The following is a 20,976-nucleotide window of genomic DNA, read 5'->3' as shown; positions in this document are numbered from 1 at the left end:
AGTCCGATTCGGAGTCCAAAGTTGGTTTCATTTTCGTGTGAGCCGGGAGTCTTGATTCGAACCGCTGGTCCAAGTGACTCGATTTGGTTCGACTCAATCAAATGATTCGCGGTGTTTAGGACCTAAATTTGGGTGAAGAAACAGCGTGCTCGGGATCCGTCTCTATCCCCCCCTCAGAGAGCGCCATGGCGGTCGGGAGTAGATCGAGGATGGCGACGCTGAGGACGACGGCGTCGCTGCCGATGCCCCGGCCGCCAGGAGGGCCGACGCCCCACCCCCTGTAGCGTTCCTGGACGTCAAGCCACCTGTGGCAGATCCATCCGGCTGATCCACACCTTCTCCATGATCGAAGACTTCCGGAGGTAAATTCTTTGAATCCTTGCCGTTCAAATCCTATACAAACAACTGAAAATTTGATGTCCTTTGGTTTCTTGGTAATCTGTTCCAAATACGTATTTACGGGCTATGTGTAGATTAGTTAGATTGGATTAAGAAACCCTAATCTTGCATTGCCTTTCCAAAAGCATAGCGTGTTCTTGCATTGACGTATCAGCATGTAGCATGATGAAGCAAGATAGATCGTAGGGGTGGATTTGTTTGGGCATATAAAACACAGGAGTGGAAGATAGGAAGGTCATCTATTAGGGATAGATTGTCACTAGCACCGGTGGCCTTGGGAGGCTGAGAGAGAGACCTTGTTCTGTAACTCATAAGATTCTTTCTCGCATCCTCTCTCTATTGCTTACCTAAATTTATGGACAAATTAAACCCTATTAAGCCCTATCTTGAGAAGGTGGAAAAGACAAGAAGGATACCCTGGATTAAAAAAGTAAGGTGAAAGAGATGGAAAAAAGGATAAGTAGAGAGATTTTAGCTGTTAAAATTGTTAATCGTATTACTTTTTCCAAATTTTGACTTTGATTTTTACCAGAATAGCTTGGATGATTAGAAATTCAAATGAGTTAAAATGTGTCTGCTGTATACATTCTAGGTATGTTGGGGTACAGGAGGGTTGAGCAACTGTGACCCGAGATGAACTTAGTTTGATCAGGTTAGCACATCTCAGTTGTTGTCTTATTCCATCGTTCTCTCCTCTCGAGGTATTTGAGAAATCCTTCTCAAACAAGTTCTTGATGGCCTATCTAGTTGCTTGAGTTATATTGGAAACTGTAATAATGACAAATTAAGGCCTTAGGTTGAATATGATGCATCAATTTATGGATCTCATGATTCTTTCATCTTTTTCTTTGAACCAGAAAAAATAGATTCCTTTCCAAAAAGAAAACAACAATTGAAAATAGATGAATGGATGATGATCTATCACTTCCAACGAGCATAAGAAACAAGCAGCATATTGATTAAATTAGTGTCTATGAACCAGTTCTAGAATGTCCAAGAAATGAGTATTTTAGTTTCTTTAATTAGCATACTTATGAATAATTGCATGAAGTATCGATACTATGTGCCAAAGTCTGGTACTCAAATATAGGTTTTCGACTTTAATCACATATAACTTTCAAAAGTTACCTATTTCATGATTCTTTATTCTTGAAAATTAAAAAAATTAAGTAGATTGTTCAATGTCATATGCAATCTTATTATGAGAAGTGTCATATCCTAAAATGTGTAAAATTTTCATATGTATGGATAAGTGAGTACTTTTGTGAAGGATGAAGTTTATACTGGAGAAAGAAAAACACCTGCTTCTTATTCTAGCTAACAGAACTCTGATGCTTTATTGTAAGAATCTCTAAGTTGTCTTTATTCTGCTATATGTTTTAGAAGGCAATGTTGCAAATAAGAACTTCATAAAAGTGCATGTAAAGGATATTTTAAGAGGTTACATGTGCAAGAGCTATATAAAATATTCCCCTGATGACTGCAATTGTAACCTTGCAGAAGTGGGCATGGAGAATAATTACATAGGAAGGAAAATTAACTAAGTGAGGAGGGTCGCTGTTGTCCATAGGATTGTCTTTGGAATAATCCAAGGGGTTTTGGCCTGATGAAATTGTCATCGGCAGCCAATCAGCCTTCTTGTTTGCTTCCAGCACCATAAGCTATCTACAGATCATGTCTACTATTTGCTTAATAAGACATCGATCCCCAAATAAACTATCTTATCTTATCTTGCTGGGGGAACATGGTTTGATGCCTGCAGACTGAATGAAGCCAGAGAAGAAAAAGCAGCTGTGATTGCCGCCAACCAAGCTTCCACATAAAGTGGAAGCAGCTGTGCTACTCTTGATGTATCTCGAACAAAATATGTAGTAGGCTTATCAACAAAGTAAAGAGAAAATTTGAAGTAAGTTTGATGGATCTCTTTTACGGCATAGTCAGACAGGACAGGTAGTAGGCAGTTGTTCAAGAGAAAAGGCTAGGCTTCTGATTCATCCATTTGTGGAACTTCAACCATGAGGCCCTTCTCATTCCCGCTCCTTGTGGATGTAAGTTTGGCTCTCTGATTCATCCACAAGTTTGGCGCTCAACAATGAATGTGCAGTTGTTTGTCAATCATAGCAACAATACTGATAACCTTTTTCTGTTAAGTTAATGTTTTAAAATAAAATGTCAAACTCTTTCAGTTAGCATCGTAGTGTAAGTGGAGCTCATGATGGTGCCGCTTGTCAGAAGCTGTAAGGAGGCCTTGCTACCTCACTTGGATACATAAAGAAGGTGAGTGTCCTTGTTGGTTTCTGTTGGCCTACAATTATACGGGTCATGTACACTCGTAACATTATCTATGGACACAGGACTGGCTTGTCCTGTTGTGGGGCTGGTGGATGCAAGCGAGGATCAACACAATTCTCAACACAATATGACAATTACTGTATCAATTTAGTGCATCCACGCAGGATGATTCCCTGTGGCATGTCATTGGCCATGTTCACTGGAAAACTCCATGCTGGTTGATTAGATTATGAGGGCAGATTCTTGAAAGCATGTTTAGGTGCCTCCTGAAGTCTTTGACTCTCCTTGGATAGATTTAAAGCAAAGCCTCCATATGCTTCCTTTCTCAGGTGTCATCCTCTGCTTCTATTTTATATAAATCAAGCTATTTATTAGATGCAGTGGTTCGGAAGTGAGTGACATTCAATGGAAGATCAGTTCCGCCTAGGAACCAGCAATGGAGCAGTCGATCCGGCAATGGTAATGGCAACGCAAGCCAAGCGCTACAGCGACAACGATGGCAGATCTTCGAGCCCCACCGTTCTCAACTTTCTCGAGGTGAAAGCCGAGCGCCCGATGGAGCCTTTCGAGCTAAATGGTTCCGTGAGCACTTCCCTATTGTTCCCTTCTCCTCCATGCTCTTCTTTTTGCTCTTCGTTGGTTCGGTCATACGTCGTCTTCCCTGCAAGCGATGTCCCTCCTGCAGGAAAACGAGATTTCCACCTCCAAACACATCAGAAACTTAAGCAGCGCAGCGCCCCTCAATGGCTGCAGATTCACAGTACCAACTCGACATCGTCGCTTCAGCAGCGGCTGGGGCATGGACCGGTGAAGCTCTTCAGAGGGGTGAGACAGAGGCAGTTGGGGAAGTGGGTGGCGGAGATAAGGCTGCCGAGGAACCGGACCAGGTGTGGCTGGGGACATTCGACACGGCCGAGGACGCGGCCATGGCCTACGACATAGCGGCCTACGAGCTCAGGGGAGATGCGGTGCATCTCAACTTCCCTCACGCCAAGCAACAGCTCCACGTCGCTGCCCGGGGACCCGGTCATCCTCATGCAGCGATTTCTTCGCTACTGGAAGCAAAGCTCCAGGCTTCTGGCGGCTCCGCCTGCTCCACTTCTCCGTCGTGGAGCTTGAACGAGTTGAAACGAGCGTGGGATTAAGATCTTTTACGTGTGGGCGTCGACGAATGCGGCCCACCGGAGATGTAACGGCACAAGACCGCGAGCGCCGACAGTAGCCCGGCCTTCATTGAGTGCTCCGGGCAAGGAGCTGCAGTGGGATGCAGGTGGGGTGACGATAAGCAGGATGCCTTCCTTGGACATGGACATGGACACGATATGGGATTCTCTCCCCAAACCTTGATTTCCGAGTTCTTGGACTCGCTCCGTCTCTCCCTGCCTCTTAGCTTCTTTTCGTTGATCACGAGTCCCGAGAGGCCGCTTCTCAGGCCTCCGGATTTTGTCCCTCCCATTCGTGAGTAGAACAACCATATTCTTGAACTGGCTTCGAGTTCGCTTTAGGTATAATAATAATTAAAATTAAAATTAAATTAAGATTTTTACACCTTGATCAATATCTCTGCTCAGGAAGACAAGTAGCAAGGGGCATATTTGATCTTCAACATCAAAATTCTTAAAGAGAAAAGGAAGAGTCACTAAAGTAAGTTGTCAGATGGAGCAGAAGCAATTGATGGAATAATGCGACGTTTAACAAACCATACCTGAGGTTGAAGTGCCCATTGCCAAATTATAGTGCCCCCAAATTATAGTGCCCATTGCCAAATTATAGTGCCCAATGTAAGAATCAGACAACCTTCCTTCCAGAGGTGTAACTGAGATGTGAAGTGCCCATTGCCAAATTATAGTGCCCCCAAAAAACTACCATACCTTTTTCTCACAACAAACAGAGAAACAACCATACCTTTTTCTCAAAACCTCTGTCGTGAGAGCGTTTACAGTAAAAGCATGCTGGCCATGATGCCATAGATCAAATTCGATCAACTAGCAGCATTCATTGCACAATGTAAACAGAACATAGAGCAGCAACATATTTTTTAAGTTCTTCCCTAATTTACAGGCCCTCCTTACCGGATAGGTTTACTTCTCATCTTTCCTCAAAGCTTCGCAACAAGTCCATTGTGCATCAACTTAGGTGCTCCACACTCCTTGTCTGCCTCATTGGGACTAGGAGGCACGTCAACTGCCGGGGAGCAGTTGAAGAAACCATGCGGCTGGAAATTTTCAAACTAAGAATCAGTGGAGACACCAAAATGTACCTAACATTTATACAAGATAAAAGAAGCTCCAGCCGGATTCTAATCAGGGACCAAAATTTCTTTCCAAAATTTGCCACAACAAGGAGTTTGAAAAAGACAGCTCAGATACATAGAATTTTCTACTGCTAGATATCTGGATCAGTAACCTTTTTTTCTCTCTTTTTTTTTTTTGATCAAACACACAATAACAGTAATGATTCCACAGGCTTTCATACAAGTCACCTTCAGATAATAGCATAAATGATCAGCTAATATTTTTCTTAATCATGCAAAGACTTCAAAGTTAAAACCAATTAACTTGAAAAAAGTATGGCTAGCAAAATTCTTTTCCAAGATAATCAACCTTGATTCATAACCTACAAGACGCAAATGCTCCTAGTATATGTGTAATCCTTAAGCCAATTCAAAATATAATAAGGCTATGTTCCATAAGTAAACAGTACGTACAACAATCCGTGAAATGTTCATTTCCCTTCCTTATAACCAAACATTATTGACTGTCTCTAATATCAATCATTTTATATGCAATAAAGCCAAACTGACAAACACAGATGAGAAAGCTTGAAAAAGAAGTCAAACGGAAGAGGCAATACCATGAGCATAAAGCCAATATGCTCAACAGGCATGACGGGCCAGTCTTCCAGCCTTGGGATGTGGGTGATTCCGAATACGTACCTGTAAATAAAGTTCATTAGTATGAAAATAAATCAGTGGACATCCTTAAGAATTCAAAACAAAATGGAGAATCTTGAAGTTGTACATATCTTCCAAAACAAAAGATCTGAGGAACTAATATTTAGAACCAAAGTCTGAAATAGCTAAATTTAATGCTACTAATCTCTGAGATAAAAATGTGTAATCTTATGTGCAAAAGCTGTAGGCATAACACACAATGGGGAGAAAGGAATTGATTCCAAAATAAATAAATAAAGCCTTTATATTAATTCTAAATCCTACTGTTAATTCCAGATACTAACCATAGGACAATGTCAGTTTCCTCGAGGGACCTATTCTTCCTAACCCATGTAGCTAGTCCCTCGTTTACGCGTGGATTTTGATTGGGAAACTCTCCTCCTGGATACATCTCATCATGTTTATATGATGTAACCCAAAGGTTATGCTTTAAAAATGCAGCTCTTCTAAAAAATTTTGCCTCTGGCCCAGCTAACGGAAGGCAATTGGAACCAGGCATCAGCTTGTATCCTGCAGGTTGACCAGTTCGATTTACAGTTCTGGTGTTCCTCACCTGAAATTCAAAATGGAAGTCTTAAATGGTTAATACGATAACGAATAGGCAAATTTTAGTTATTTCAGCTGAACCAAAGTAGTAATAAAAACAACAACTCCAAGTCCTATCATCATAAGACAGACTTTTCATTCCTTAGCAAGAAACAAAGCAGATGGAGAATTCCTGAAGAGTTATGAAAGGCTATCCTCTTAATGCAACTTCTTTCCAAAGGTGTATAAGAGATTATTGAAGAGAACAAAGTCAAAATGCACAATAATTATCTTGTAAATCCAAATTAGATAAATTATTTGGCTACCCTGAACAGATAGCATCAGCAAACAATTTGTAACCATTACTTTACATGATTGTGTGTGCTTGTCCAAGCTATCAGCTAACAATTTGTAGCCATTTAATTAAGGCCATTTGTTAGGAACAATTCTACTTCTAAGTAAATGAAAAAGCCAGCTTGGTGGAACTCCAGAGATGCTATTGGGATGTCATTCCCCATCACAGATGATGGTTACATTTAAAATCCTTTTGCAATCTGCTATCAGTAGTCTACGCAAACTATAACACAATATTTCACATAATGTACATGTTAAAAATTAAATATTAAAAAATCTAATAAGCAAATGAGTCAATAAGGACAAAACAGAGTAAAAATATAGTGAAGTATGTACAATCCAGTGTCGTGCCGACAAAGGTTGGCAATCACGCATAGCCTGCAACTCAGATCTGAGAAGCTTTTCTTCAGCATAAAATGCATTATTGTGAATATTATCCTTGCCAGGTTCTTCAACTTTAACATTCACCTCAACCACCTACAGGAAAGAGAATATAGCACTCATACAACTACATAGTGCTTTTCACAACACAAACAGTTCAAATAAACCAACCATTGAAACAAAACTACTGCTCATAAGTCTGGACAATGATAGTTGTTGTTGATGAAACACAGAACAAATAATTGTTGTAAAATAGATCACAATTAATCAAAATTGTATAGCCTTGGAAATTTTATTTGAAGTTTGTACTTTGTACAATGACTATTACATGTACAACACAAAAATGGAAGCGAATTGCATAATACATGGACCAAAGTTTCACGACAATTATTGACATATTTGGAAATTGAAGAGAATGTTATATCTGGTCAATGGACAACTAATGGAAGAAAGCAAGATTGTGTTCCATACTTGAACAAGCAAAGGTTGTGTGTCTAAGCATGCGCGTGCGCGCGCGCGTGCGTGTGTATGTGTGTGTGTGCGTGAGAGAGAGAGAGAGAGAGAGAGAGAGAGAGAGAGAGAGAGAAGCTAACCATGTGGAACTGAGTAATCAAGCCCCTGGATGCTTAGGTAGCATGGTGACCACCATGCTGATTTGGCCTCATTTACGACAGGCATCAAATTTCTTCCATGTATGTGGGCAAATATACAGTAGCACAGGCCTAGGGTGTTCTCTACACAAACCTTTGTCTCAGCATTATATACCTTCTAGTTTCTTGCTTCATAACTTTGCAGCAAATTTTTCATGCTATAAGTTAGAGACAACCAAGCTCAAAATTGAAATACAATAAAAAATTTAAATTTCCTGTTGATAAATTCATTGCAGTTCATCTTTCTAATGACCATTCAACATTTCTTTTTGTATACTCTTTTAACTTTAGCATCTCCGAAATATTTCAAGGTTTTCAATTTTCTTGTTTGTAGAATCTGTCCCTTTCTTTGCCTGTTTTCATATCAGCACCCCAGATTTCCTAATGCTATCTTCCTTTGTTTCCCTAATTAAATCCTCATCGGTAGTTTTGCCATTATGATTATGTAAGAAAAAATTTCTGCTAATTACATGTTTGAAATAGTTATGAGGACAATTGTAATTACAACAACAAACTTTCATCTCTATTTAGTGATTGAGCCACCTCCATTTTTCATCCCTCGGTTACTCCTTGACATCATCATGAATTATTTTAGAGGGTGTACCTAACTACTTAAGTACAACAGTCAGTTAGCTGTTTTGTGACCTTAGCGAACAGCATTCAAGTAATGGAAACAATTGACAGCAAGCCTAGTACATGGGCAAGGTTGTTCTTTTCTACCTTAGTGATCAAGGTTCTTCAGATCTCATATTGGTTCATCATTTTATTGTCATGAATTTATTAAGTTTATTTCCAATAAAATATGTCTGTTAGACATCATTAAGACAAACCCTTGGTTTGTTCACATATTAAATTTGTCCTTGCAATTATCTTACACAGCAACCAGAAAATTTAACTGTTGTTGTATCCCAAATTAGTAACATGAGCTGATGACTGATGTGAAGATAAACCAGGACTACATTAATCTCCCTGTGTAAGTGTATAGAATAGGCATAATTTAAGTTCCATTCCCAAATACTAGACTCCAGACGCTCAGATGAAATCATTATTGACAAGAAACTGGAGCATAAACACAAATAAGAAACAGGTTGTTAGGTTAAATATTAACTATTACACTTTCATAGTTACCCTTAATTAATTTAGGTTAAGCAGAAGTCTGGCTGAAAGATAGAAGGTAACCACAAAACAGTAGAAACACAAAACTACAGCACAATGCAAAATATTTATCAAAAGAGTACCTGATTGAAGGCTTCATTGGGTTTACAATCAACAGCCATATTCATGCGAGCAACAAAGAAATGCTGATGAACTGGTGCATATAAACCTGGAGCTATTGTTGTACCAAACTTTCTTGATTCACCAGGTTGTAATGCTCCTAAGCTTAGAATGCCAGTCAGTTTTACTTCTGCCTCAATTTTACCATCCTGCGAGCAAGTGAACACCACTTTTAGCCATATGCATAAAATCCAAAGCATACGGTAACAACTAACAAGCATTTGAAATAATTGAATTATGTGCGACTAAATCGGTGATTGAAAATGGATGTGTTGTGATATTCTGTTTAATGAATTAAAAGTGAAAAGTCATGGCAACATAGCAAAACTACAGCCAGTTTTATCAAAAAAGAAATGGAACTGAGATGTCATTAAGAATGCAACTGATTATAACAAAGTACTACACAACTTTAATATACTCACTCAAACTCTCCCATGTAAAGAAACTCTGTCAATCTATCTTCTAAGAACTCAACACCACCCCCTTTTCTTTATTATTTTCTTTGCTAAAGATAGCATGTGTAGAAAAACATCTCATGCTCGTGTACAATCTATTACCACTCATACAATTTTCATTTTATTTAGTTATTTTATTTCCTGCAAGAAAAAATCTTTGACAATACTTTGGAATGGATTAAGGCAAGTGACATGACAAAGGTATCTAAAATATCTACAGTAATGGATGTTACACCTTTTGTATCTAGGCCTTACACATGCATTTCAAGGGGTTACCATCTGTGACCATCTAGGTGATTTGGCAACTTGTGTAAACTCTAGAGGAAGAAAACACAATTAAGTAAAGAATCTTCAAATGAGATTTTAAAATTTTCAAGTTTCATTAATTTCTCTACATCTTTATGTCAGTCATGCTCAGGAGTCTCCCTAATATACTTTATTAAAACCTCTACCGTCTAGCCCTAACCTTAGGGCCATGGCCCCAGGCCATCAGCAAAATAACTCCATTACCAGTTCTCTCTCTCTCTCTCTCTCTCTCTCTCTCTCATTAGTATCTTTGAAATCATTATATCACCACCTTTCAAATATAATATCATATTAAAGATGTTACACAGGTTACTGAAATGGGTTTGGTTCATGCCAATGTATGCTACACAGGTTGAACTTTCCTAACCCAATTACAAATGGGTTTGGTTCAGATTAAACAAGTGTATGTTCACCCAAAATTAACCCAACACAAAGGAGTATCATGCCAATTTGGCAGAATTGCAACCCCCAACTTATCTTATATACTATTTCCATCATTAGGAAATGGCAAGCTGTCAATTTGATTTGACAGAATATTAAAAGCCCAACCAGAAACTCTATCTTGTTATATCTCTCTCTCATAGACTTGCATATGGGTCAGAGCCTCCAAGAACAAGATCGAAGAAACAACAGGAAGCTCATCAGGAACCAGTTACCATAGTTTCTGTTTGCATTTTCACTGCATGTTGCAGAATCTACCCAAATTAAGTTATGACAGCTACCTATAATAACAACAACAAACCGTATGAGATAGGAACATTTAAATTTTTTTATATGTTCTAATAAAATCTTTCTAGGACTGCTTGAAGAAGCATGACCTCGTCGTCAAGAACCACGACCGCTTGAAGAAGCCCTCGTGGTAGAAGAAGCTACCTCCCTCCTACTTTGACTCCTCCGCTTCTGGTCCCGATCTCCCTTGCCGACTTTGTCGTCAAGAACCGCGACTGCTTGAAGAAGCCCTCACAGAAGAAGAAGCTGCCTCCCTCCAACCTTGCTTCTAACTAATTTATGTCTCCTTAACACATATCTATACCATTTTGAATGTTTATCCCTCATTTTATAATTTTATCCTCTATCACAGCATCTATAGGTCTACTAGCAGATAGCGAATCCAACTAATTTTTGTCATATACTAGATCCTCCTACCACTTACCCTGCAGCACATCTTGTAAATTTCATGCTCATGCATTTAGAATAGATAGCAAATCCTTACAACTTATAAGAACGCTAGTTCCATGCACTGTTACTCGGTCCTCACCAATTAAAACAAGACGGCAAAGAAGCAAAACCTTTCTCCACTTTTGCTGCAAATTATGACTTCTTCCGCTAATAGCAGATTATATGTGGTTCACAAGTACTTATCATCTTTCTTTCCGTGCCTCTTTTTCTCTCCTACCTTCTGTAAGCCTGATTCCTCTTGAACACAATCATGATTTAATCAATTAATTGATTTCGAAATTATTACCCAATGGCCTACTAGCTTAACTGTAAATCTTTTATGAATTGTTAGTAAACTACAAAATACTCTCATGGACCTCATTGAGAATAGGTTGTGGAACAATTGGCCACTGCACAGATGAATCATACCATGTTAGCTTTGCTCCACATGGCTTGTACCATGTTAGCTGTGTGTGGACGGATGCTAATGTGCCAAGCATGCAAAATCAGAATTTTCCAGTCAGAATGTGCACAGCGGCACATGTGAAGCATGCTAATCCAGCATATAGTGATGGTGCATCTGGTATAAAAGAAACACGTAGAGTTACAATTAGTTTGTTAAATTTTAATAGTATGGTCAATAACAAAAGAACCTGAACAAGGAATATCTTCCACTAAACATATGTGAAAGATTTTAGCCAAGGAGTCTAGAGGTAGATAATGAGAGGACCTCAATAATGGCTTTAATTATAACCAGCTTGTCCAAAAACAACTAAAAGCAGAGAATGCAACGTAACTTTACACAAAATCAACATAACTTTACATCGCTAGCAACCAGAATTAGAAGCAGAGAATGCAAAATTTTCCAACTTACCTGATAGAAGTGCCAAAAAAAGCCATACTCATAGTTAGCCACTGTACATATGAAAGACACACTTAGCCTTCTTGACCGCCTAACCTCTGCTAAGCCTGTTCTCCAGTCTTGATGCTTCCACAAAATCCCATGGTCTTCTTCATGCAAACACACACAATTCTCAATAGTCTCGACACCACCAGTATAGTTAGTGAAATGGGCATCAAAGTATTTGATGTAGCCCAAGCAGTCACAACCCTGGATTATTAGATCCATTGAGACAATTATACAAAACACAAAGTGAATACAACTAAGAGAGTAAAAAACAGAATTGCATGAATAGCACATTTAACCTTTTTGAGAGAATGTGCATTTTTTCCAAGGCCATCTTCTCCAGCATCAAATGCATTCTTAAGGTAATGAGGCTCATTTGGATCTCCATAAGGAACTACCATCTCAACGAAACTTAATCTGTGAGCAATAGGTCTCCGTCCACGACTACCATCAATGTAGGCCACAGAATGTATTACCAATCCCTCCCTAGGGGTGAAACCAATCCGGAAATTCCACTGTTTAGAAGCATAGCAGAAAATTGTCAATTCAGATTCACTACAACATTTGCAATAAATATCGGCTGCAATATAACAAGAATACTGAATACCTTCTGCCATTGTACAAAGTAACCATTTACACGAAAACTTGGACCTTCAGGCTGCAGAATATGCAAAGGTTTCACATCACTTCGGTCAATGCCTCCTCGCATTTCTCCTGCAGTGTAGTTTCTCAAAGGATCTGCTGGAGGTAGAGGTACCAATTTTCTATCTTCAAATTCAATTATCACATTATTTTGAATATCAACAAGAACATGTATGCCTTCGACAGGACGTGCATAACCATTCTCCATGGGGCAGTCACTCTCTGTTCTACAAAATATTAGTGGTTTTGCAAGTCTGCGGCTAGGACCATCAGCATCACTGTAGTAACCAACACACCTGTATACATAGGTCAAAATAAAGATATAGTAGTTAGAAAGAAGCAACTATAAATGTCATTTGATATCATAATTGCTTATAGTAAATAAATGAACAACTCTTAACTTACCAAGCATCAACCATTACAAGATCCATATCCTCCACTCCTCTCTTTCTCATTGCCTCTATAAATGCAGGGTAATTTTTTACAGCAGCCTCACATTCTGCATATTCCATGGCATCCTACATTTAGAAAGGAAGATTACACAGTTCAAAATCATCTCATACATGACAGAAATTTGAGCTTCTAATAAGAAGGTTGCTCTGATATTAAAATAAAATGTTGCTTCTCAACAATAAAAGCACCACCAGAATAGTTGTAAATAAGAAACTTCAGGTACCTGCTTCAATCAATGAAAACAAATCCAAATATGCAATAAAAGGAAAAAACAAAGCTTAATCCAGTTGCCATGCTATACAAGATATTTGATAATTTTAGTATTTAATATATATATATACAAGCACAATTTTAGGAAAAAATGAACTCAGACCTAACAGCTGTAACATGCCACTTGTTGGGTGAATCATGAATTTAGAGGCCTTGGACAGGAGTTATAATTTATAAATGCTTCATGCTCAGGTTTTAATACATCAATCCCATCCTATTGTTGATGACTCATGGCAACATCAGGGGTCAATGCCACTGAAGCCAACACTCATCCTAGTCAGGAACAAGCCCAGCTTAAAATCCTCCTAGTTTCTTCTTGTCAGTATACCTTATAGACTATGTGGGGTTTGCATCAATGAAATTTGCAGGTGCTGATGAGTCAAGAATTAATGGGCATCAGGTCAACTGTATGGTGTGCAGACTGTGATCTTTGGCCACAAGCCAGTAGTCAGCAATAGCCACTGGTGTGATAGCTGGTCAATAGCAAACCACAAAACCTACACCTGTAATTAGAAGGTACAAATTCGCTGTCTGGAAGCCCGTAGCACCTGCCAGGGTGCACCATCTGTTGATGTTCCCCAAGATGCACATGTCGCAAGCAAAGGGAAGGGCTTGTAAATTTGCTCCTAGAAAGGTACACCAAATTTATTTTCTATAAACAGATAGAAAAAAGTTAATATCTTCATTTTTTTAATATAATATTGATGCTTTCTTCAACTAACCACAATGGAATTTTAAAGTATATCCATCTAGTGGCCATTTAGAGGATGAAAATGGTCACCATGATAAGGTTTCTCCACTTGAACCTGGATGTCAAGTTTGACAACTTAAGTTGACCCACCCCATGATCCTCGCTGGCGGATATCTGAACTAGAACACCCTTTCTTCTATCAAAACATTTAACTATTTCAATATGCTCATCCAGGTAACTGTTCTGTAAGATCCAATGTTAATAATGACTAACAAATGCTAATGACTTTACAATTTACACTGCTAGCCAACTGCTTCACACAATTCTCCTATTATAGAATTGACCAGAGCTGAAAGGAAGAACATTCTTACAGATTCCGATTATTCAAAGCATTGATATGATATATTGGACATGAAATGAGTATATTCAAAATTGGCATACATCTTTAGCATTCTATTATAAAAGCTTGGTGGAAGAAATGTGGACTTCAGCAAAATAATGAATGTAACAAGAGATAGGACCGTAAGAACAAAATGGAAGTTTAATGGCACAAGGGTTTCACAAGAACAGATCAAGGTAGAAAACACAAGTTGCGATCTACAAGACAAGGTATAATAATAAAAAGGAAAACAAGCAGTTACCCGATCCCACTACTTCTGCCTCCAAGTTAGCATAAGTGAATTGTTATTATATATTCATCTACTGATTACTAGAAATTCTTATCTCAATTATACTCATCATTTCCATATATTATTGCGTAAATAGCATTGTAAAAAGGCATGTCTACTCTTATAACTACCCTTCAATATTCATACCTAAGTTATTTGATGGCACATGAACCTTATTGACTTCAACTATCCAACTACCGCAGGTGCAGAATCCTGTATGGTATCCAACACTTGATTAATAATGCAGCCAAGGTACTGCAGACTTTGATTTCGATACAATTAACTTCAACCGTGCCTTAATTTCTTCATTCAATATTCCATAATTTCTAGTAGCTTTGCTCTATATATCGTGGACGTGAAATAGAGATATTTAGTTTGCATTTTAGTTACTTCTATAGCTTGCTGGCCACTCTTTAAGGAGAAAGATATTGAGAAGAACGAGTTCAGCAAGATATGTTAGCACAAAAAAGATACGGGAAGAAAATTATCCAAGTTATCTGAGCAAAAGAATACTCATCAGCTATTCCAAAACCCACATACCATAGAGGGCTGGACATCATGGACAACTTCAGATGAGATGACTTTTCCCCTGTGATGGCCACCCCGAGTTGCTGCATGCACTTCTGACAGTTCGACAATCCAAATGCTTGTCTCATTTGACCTTTTGTTATAAACAACAAGCCTAGCCCTCCTAGGAGGAAGCTTACTCGGGATGACAGGGCCACCTTTCGTTCTGGGGAGCAGTGATGGTTGAAATGGGGGGAAGAAGTAGGCATCGGCCAGTGCCACAATGTTTTTCTCTGGTTCCAACAGAACTACTTCTATAAACCGCATACCATCTCTCACCTGAAGAGAAGTTTACCTAAATTTATTCATGCCAAGTATTCACATCTACCAAAAGAAAGTTGATGAAGCAAGCAAAGCATCTAAAGTATAGTAAGAAACAAAACCTCCGGAGTTGCCCCTGCAGCCCTGACTGTTGCTACTGCAACAGATATTTCAGCCGAAGACAACGGATCCAAAGGGTGGCTTGTTTGAGCCCTCATCATAATTGGGATTCCTGCAGTTAAACCACTGAACATCATGAATCAAACAAAGCATTACAGCAACCACAAATGTACTGACCAAACTATAAGAAGCAAGGGGGAACATACATAAACAACTTATAATATATCATATGAACAAAACAACCAAAGATTAAAGATAAAAAAAGACACCAGCAAAAAAAAAATGAAAATCGATACAAGTATGCTATTCAGGCCCCTAAACCACAGCTAGGAACTGGTGTGCAGAGTCCACCTTGTCATCCAGGCACATCTAAAATGGCAAAGCCTTTGTGATGGAAAGTACAGGGGAGAAAGCAACAGGCAACTGTGAAACAGAATAAGGTTTCGAGCTTCATGTGATATCCAAATAAAACACGATGCTAGCTACATAGATAATAGATACATAACAAGCTGTGTACCTCACTTCACATGTTATCACCAATCAACATGACAAGTTCATGAGAAAGCATCATAATATGAGTTTGCTTAAGCAATCAATAAATGGAACATGGTATGAAAGTGTTACTCGAATTGATAATTGAAACAAGTGCCTTAAGTCATTAATAACAGGGTTTGCCAAACTATGCTAAGAAGATAGCAATACAAGGATCTGTGCCATCCTTTTCTTTTATTTTTTTGTTGAACCAGCTCAAACATTGAACCAGCCTAATGTTCAATATAAGGAACCAGTTTTAGGGTTCAAAGCATCGGGGCTGTGGAACACCTAGAATTGTTACAGCACAGACCAAAATTGCAATCCATGACCAATCAATAGGCTAAGGCCAGTTGGTGTCCTTTGATATCTTAGCTAGAGAATTAAAGATTCATCAAACTAGTTCAACAAAATTGTCAGGACTGAATGCGGAGACCAATCCACGATTGCATCATATAAAAACACGAGAAATATTCAGTTGGCGCATTGTTTCTCATGACAAATTACAGATATCATGTATATTCTAACAATCTAACCTTTCAATTAAAATAACAAACCGTTGAACCCTGAAAATAAAAAAAGAAACTCCTTTTGCATCAAGAAAGCTAGACCAAAAACATGCATGTTCTTAATATCTTGTCCTGATAAGATGAAAAAGACCAAGATGCAATGGAACAAAAAAGGAAAAAAAATGGCCCTGATGATGCTGGGAGAGGTCAAAGAGATTTTCAAACTTTTGAAAGCAAAATTCTAGATTGTACTGGGGGAAATGAAAAATGAACACATGAGAAAAATAAAGACAAATTAAGCTAATTAAGTTTCAGTCTAAGTGCATATCTCTCTTTTTAACTCTCTAACATCTATCTTCAGAACTCAGATTTGTTCCACAACATTTTTCAAAAAAGCGAACACTTAAAAACAGAAATTTCAATCCCTAACGAAGGACTTGTCATTCCCTCCCCAGTAATGCAGCACAGTAACAGCTGCTAGGGTAAAATGGTGTAAACATCAGCAGAAAGCAAAAGGAATATAGACTGAAAGTAATGATTGTTCTTAAATATATAATGAAGTTAGGTTCATCCTCTGATGTGCTTCTGAATCACTATCATACTTCATATTGACAGTAATGCTATTTTGATGTTGTGGAAGCACATCGCAGAGAGTGGCACGTGCTTTGAACTTTGAATGTGTTTGGTAAAGACTAAGCATACAATAAAATAAAGGGAAAATAATTGATATGGGTAAACAGAATTACCAGCAACTGCATATTGGTAACCATGCAGCGACAGAGCTCAATAATTGATCCATCAAACCTGGACTTGACAAATTTTGACATAAATAAGATGCATAGCATCCAGTCATTACAGCTGAGGCTGACATAACTTTTTAGTTCTCTTAGAAAGAGTTGGATGTTGGGCATAACTAGTAAACTTGATCACTGAAGTAACAAGTGCAGACAAGAATCATAAGCTGCACAAGACCCAACAAGAGGAACTTTAGTGGAAAGACGGTTGTGGCACTTATTATTTTGTTTCCGCCTTGTTATAGTCGTTATATTATGTAATCATATTATGTAATCAGGAGTACAATCTTCAACTTAATCAATTTACCTAAAGTTCTCTTTTAAGTATTTGGTAGTAGAGAATACGTGGAAGCCATGCAAGTGTGCTATTATGAGCACAAATGCTATTAGCATAAACCACCCAGAATACCAAGTCAACCACATTAGGAAAGACTGAGCCTTTTATAATTTCCATCAACTGAACACGCTGTATATCCCATGATGATAACTTGAGGCAGCACTGACATATAATATTAACAATTGGGCATCATATAAAATCTTAGTGATCAATGTCCTCCCAGAACGACCATATATAGAGAATTTTCAAGCCAGATTGGGGAATGTAAAAAGTTGATGGTTTGGCGGAACGGGGAATATTCCACACCAACACCTGAAATCTTGTTGTGTAAAATCCTTTTCTCTAATTCTATATCTGATTTTGCCCTAGCTCTGCTTTCTTTCTAATGTCAGCACATCATAAATAATTCCACCAGACCTATATTCATGCAAGAAACTGCGGCTCTCCTCTTAACTCATCCATGATCGTAGAAATTTGAAGGCAAGATTACTTTGACGGAACCACTTAATCAACTAACTCGATGGGATACCTATCCCTGTCATTTCTTTCCTATCTTACTGCCTGGATCTGAACAACTTTCTTTTAAATTATTCGATATCAGATCCCCGACATTGATCGACACAAAGACAACGTGATCCGTTTCTTGAATCGCTCCTCTTCGACTAGCGTGACCTCCCTACGCAGCAAAAGATTTTGTTCCAACAACAACAAAAAAAGAGGAAGGGAGGTCCAAGAAGTCGTCACCTTTGGAGGAGGGCTTCGCGGGAGGGTCCTGTACGTCCTCGACGGGGGCGATCAGCGGGCTAACGGCCTCCACCGGCGGCGCAGAAGCTTGCTTCTCAACGGCCGCGGTAACCCATTCTTGGACGGGGCCGGGGACCCCTCCGGCCTTGGCACCGGCGACGCCGACGGAAGCGTGGGCGGGCGTCGCTTTTTCCTGAGTTGCGGCCATTGTAGAGGGTTGGCAAGCTCACCGAATCCGCCGTCGTAGTATCCCTCCTCTCTGCTACTGCAATCTGACATGCAGCGCGCCTCCGTAGCCTTCCTCTCTCTCTCACTCCTCTCCACCAAACCCTCCCCCTGTCTCCCTTCACGATTTGATTCTCTTCTTTAAGGTTGTTTTAGGAGAGGTCACGAAACTGGAGAGAGCAGCGGCCTCCAAGACCCAAGCCCTCGAGAGAAGGAGAACGATGGAGAAGGGAGAGGAGGTGGGGAGGAGGGTCGTTATGGTTTCTTGACCTGAGGTTACAGAGACGAGAAGGGGGGAAGAGGGGAGATGGCGCATTTATAAGCAGGAGAAACGGTTCGACTCGGGTTTTAGTGACAACTGGAGAGAGAGAGAGAGAGTGGGGGTAGTACAGTAAATTTAAATGGTGGAGGTGGGTGGGACGGGAAACCCCAAGACATTTATGGAAACCCAGCAAAATCTTCGTAATTGCACTCGTGATTCATGTACTTGGGTAAGGGCAGCAATTTTTTTTACTTATTCCTTTACAAAGAAATAACTTTCTTTTTTTACTTATTCTTCTGCATGAGTTTTTTTTATTGGTTTGTGATAAATTTATAAATATATTACGAATGTTTTAGATGACTTTTATAGGATATATCTCATATTTTGGGTTTTTTTTTCCGGATAGTACTCCTTATTTTCGCATAGATGTCATATCTTTTCAAATATCTAAAATTTTGTATTTTAATTAAAAAATCTTATTAAAATTAAGCCAATCAAATGTGAAGTTACAATATTTTAGTTCATCAAATCGATTATAACACTTTTATTCATCAACCAAGAACAGAATGATAAATATTTTTTACTAATCAGTCTTTAATTTAGGTTTATATATTTTTCTAAAATATGTATTTATTATAAAAATATAATAAAACGACAAGACAATAGGTAGGTATAATATATTTTAGCAAAGTTATAGTATCTTAAATCAAAAGGCAAAAATGCTTTTAACTCCATAAAAAATAGTATAATCAATCTACAGGTTTGGTTTTCTGTAATATGAGAGAATTTTGGCCATTTAGAAAAATTAAGATTTTTTTTACTAATATTCTAGAAATATTATATCTTTTCTCGAGAATAACCCAACTTTTTTTAATTATTTAAGTTATTGAGATTCGAGTATCCACTCAAAATCTTTATTATTATTCTCATAGACCATATGCATTGATAACAATATATTTATGATGCGTTTAGAAACCATAGACTTCTCTATGTCAAGGCAGCGAAGCAGGATTCTTTTCTCTTCCACTCTAATTTTTCTCCATGCGAGTTATTACCAAAGGAGCCTCGACGTCTCGTGCAATTCAACAAGCACAAGGCGGGGGGTTGTTTCGAACGAGGGTGGAGTTACCGGAGGCGGTGAGGGGATCGGGTGGAGCGGATAACGATAAGCGCGGTGGGTGGTGTGATAGGAGCACCCACTTGTTGGCACGCACCCACGGATTATATTAATCGGAAGGCATCGGACCGGGCGACAATGGATTCTTGCCCGTGGCCGCCACGCCGGGAAGTCCCACTTCAATCTGTCCTTGAATCCAGTTGTCTTCAAGTTCCCCGATGCGGTAGGAGAGAAAGAGGGAGCACGATCTCTGTCACTTGCTGTTGTGAGATGACAGCCTGGGTAGGCCCGACGGGTGCACGACCTTTGTTTTATTCTGCTCCTCACAAGCGGCAGCCAAAATGCCCAAACGGACAATCTATCATTTCCGGCCATCTTAGGGACCACGCATTTCGTCAAACAGGACTCGTGCAGCACATGATGGTTCCACTTGTCCGCCTCGCGGTCCTCATGGGTACAGGAATCAACGATTGTTTGCGGATGCGAATCGAAGATGCCGCTCCAGATTTCAGGATGGATGCGAAGAGCGAGAAGGATTCCAGGTAGTGCTTATCTGGGTTACTGCAACTCTGAGTCAACTTATCGAACAGGTTATGGGCGTCTGTGCCTGCCGATTGGGACCTCGCAACGAAAAGTAGGCCGTTGGTGGGATTGCTTTTGCCCGTGGGGAATCTAACTTGGAAAGCAAGGCATAGAAGACATGGTGGCTGGTGGCCGCAAGCTGTTTGCAGATTTGACTGAATGGGACGCTCGTGTCGGGGCCTCGTATTTTTATACGGACGGGAGCATCGTTTCGTCTCGCGACGAAAGGTTTGAGTGGCGTAAAGTCGGTGTACCGTGTGTTGGATCCGACACGATCTTTTGCTTTCGTGAAGAAAATATGCCAAGGATTGCACACCGGTTTGCGGTGTTCGTTTTTGCATATGCAATCCACGTAGGGCGGCAAGAAGAATATATTAGAATATGTTAAGTCAGGTTGTCCAACAAGTGAATGGGTTCATAGGCAACCAAATCCACTTTGAAATCTATATCAGGTTAAGATATCGGAAAGCTTTGAGAATTCTATTCTAGACACTATAAAAATTATATAGGAACCATCTCCGATAATATATCTCCAGTAATTTAGTCGG

At 39.2% G+C, this 20,976-nt stretch overlaps 1 protein-coding gene and 1 non-coding gene across 6 annotated transcripts; one reads left to right on the top strand and one right to left on the bottom strand.

Annotated features, from left to right (window-relative positions):
- Window positions 1-136: 136 nt before the first annotated feature.
- On the top strand, window positions 137-4,229 carry LOC103969779 (uncharacterized). 5 transcript variants are annotated; one of them, XR_010491856.1, is made up of 6 exons: window positions 137-362; window positions 2,162-2,447; window positions 2,586-2,676; window positions 2,754-2,950; window positions 3,067-3,268; window positions 3,377-4,229. It is a non-coding gene; the product is annotated as an uncharacterized LOC103969779 (transcript). The 5 variants fall into 5 exon arrangements; XR_010491855.1 differs by having other exon boundaries at window positions 3,067-3,273; XR_010491853.1 differs by adding an exon at window positions 992-1,051 and having other exon boundaries at window positions 3,067-4,229.
- Window positions 4,230-4,581: 352 nt separating this feature from the next.
- LOC135624963 (amine oxidase [copper-containing] zeta, peroxisomal-like) lies at window positions 4,582-18,758 on the bottom strand. Its single transcript, XM_065129123.1, has 12 exons — window positions 18,243-18,758; window positions 15,330-15,439; window positions 14,920-15,225; window positions 12,703-12,815; window positions 12,263-12,593; window positions 11,955-12,170; window positions 11,623-11,859; window positions 8,793-8,978; window positions 6,860-7,000; window positions 5,929-6,197; window positions 5,545-5,626; window positions 4,582-4,906 (listed from the first exon to the last, which is right to left on the bottom strand). The coding sequence occupies exons 1-12, from the start codon at window positions 18,448-18,450 to the stop codon at window positions 4,790-4,792; spliced, it is 2,316 nt and encodes a 771-aa protein (XP_064985195.1). The 5' UTR covers window positions 18,451-18,758; the 3' UTR covers window positions 4,582-4,789.
- Between the last annotated feature and the right edge of the window lie 2,218 nt (window positions 18,759-20,976).

This window comes from Musa acuminata, chromosome BXJ2-10 (assembly GCF_036884655.1).
Source record: "Musa acuminata AAA Group cultivar baxijiao chromosome BXJ2-10, Cavendish_Baxijiao_AAA, whole genome shotgun sequence".
Classification (NCBI taxonomy): Eukaryota; Viridiplantae; Streptophyta; class Magnoliopsida; order Zingiberales; family Musaceae; genus Musa; species Musa acuminata.
This window is presented reverse-complemented; position numbering and strand designations above follow the sequence as displayed.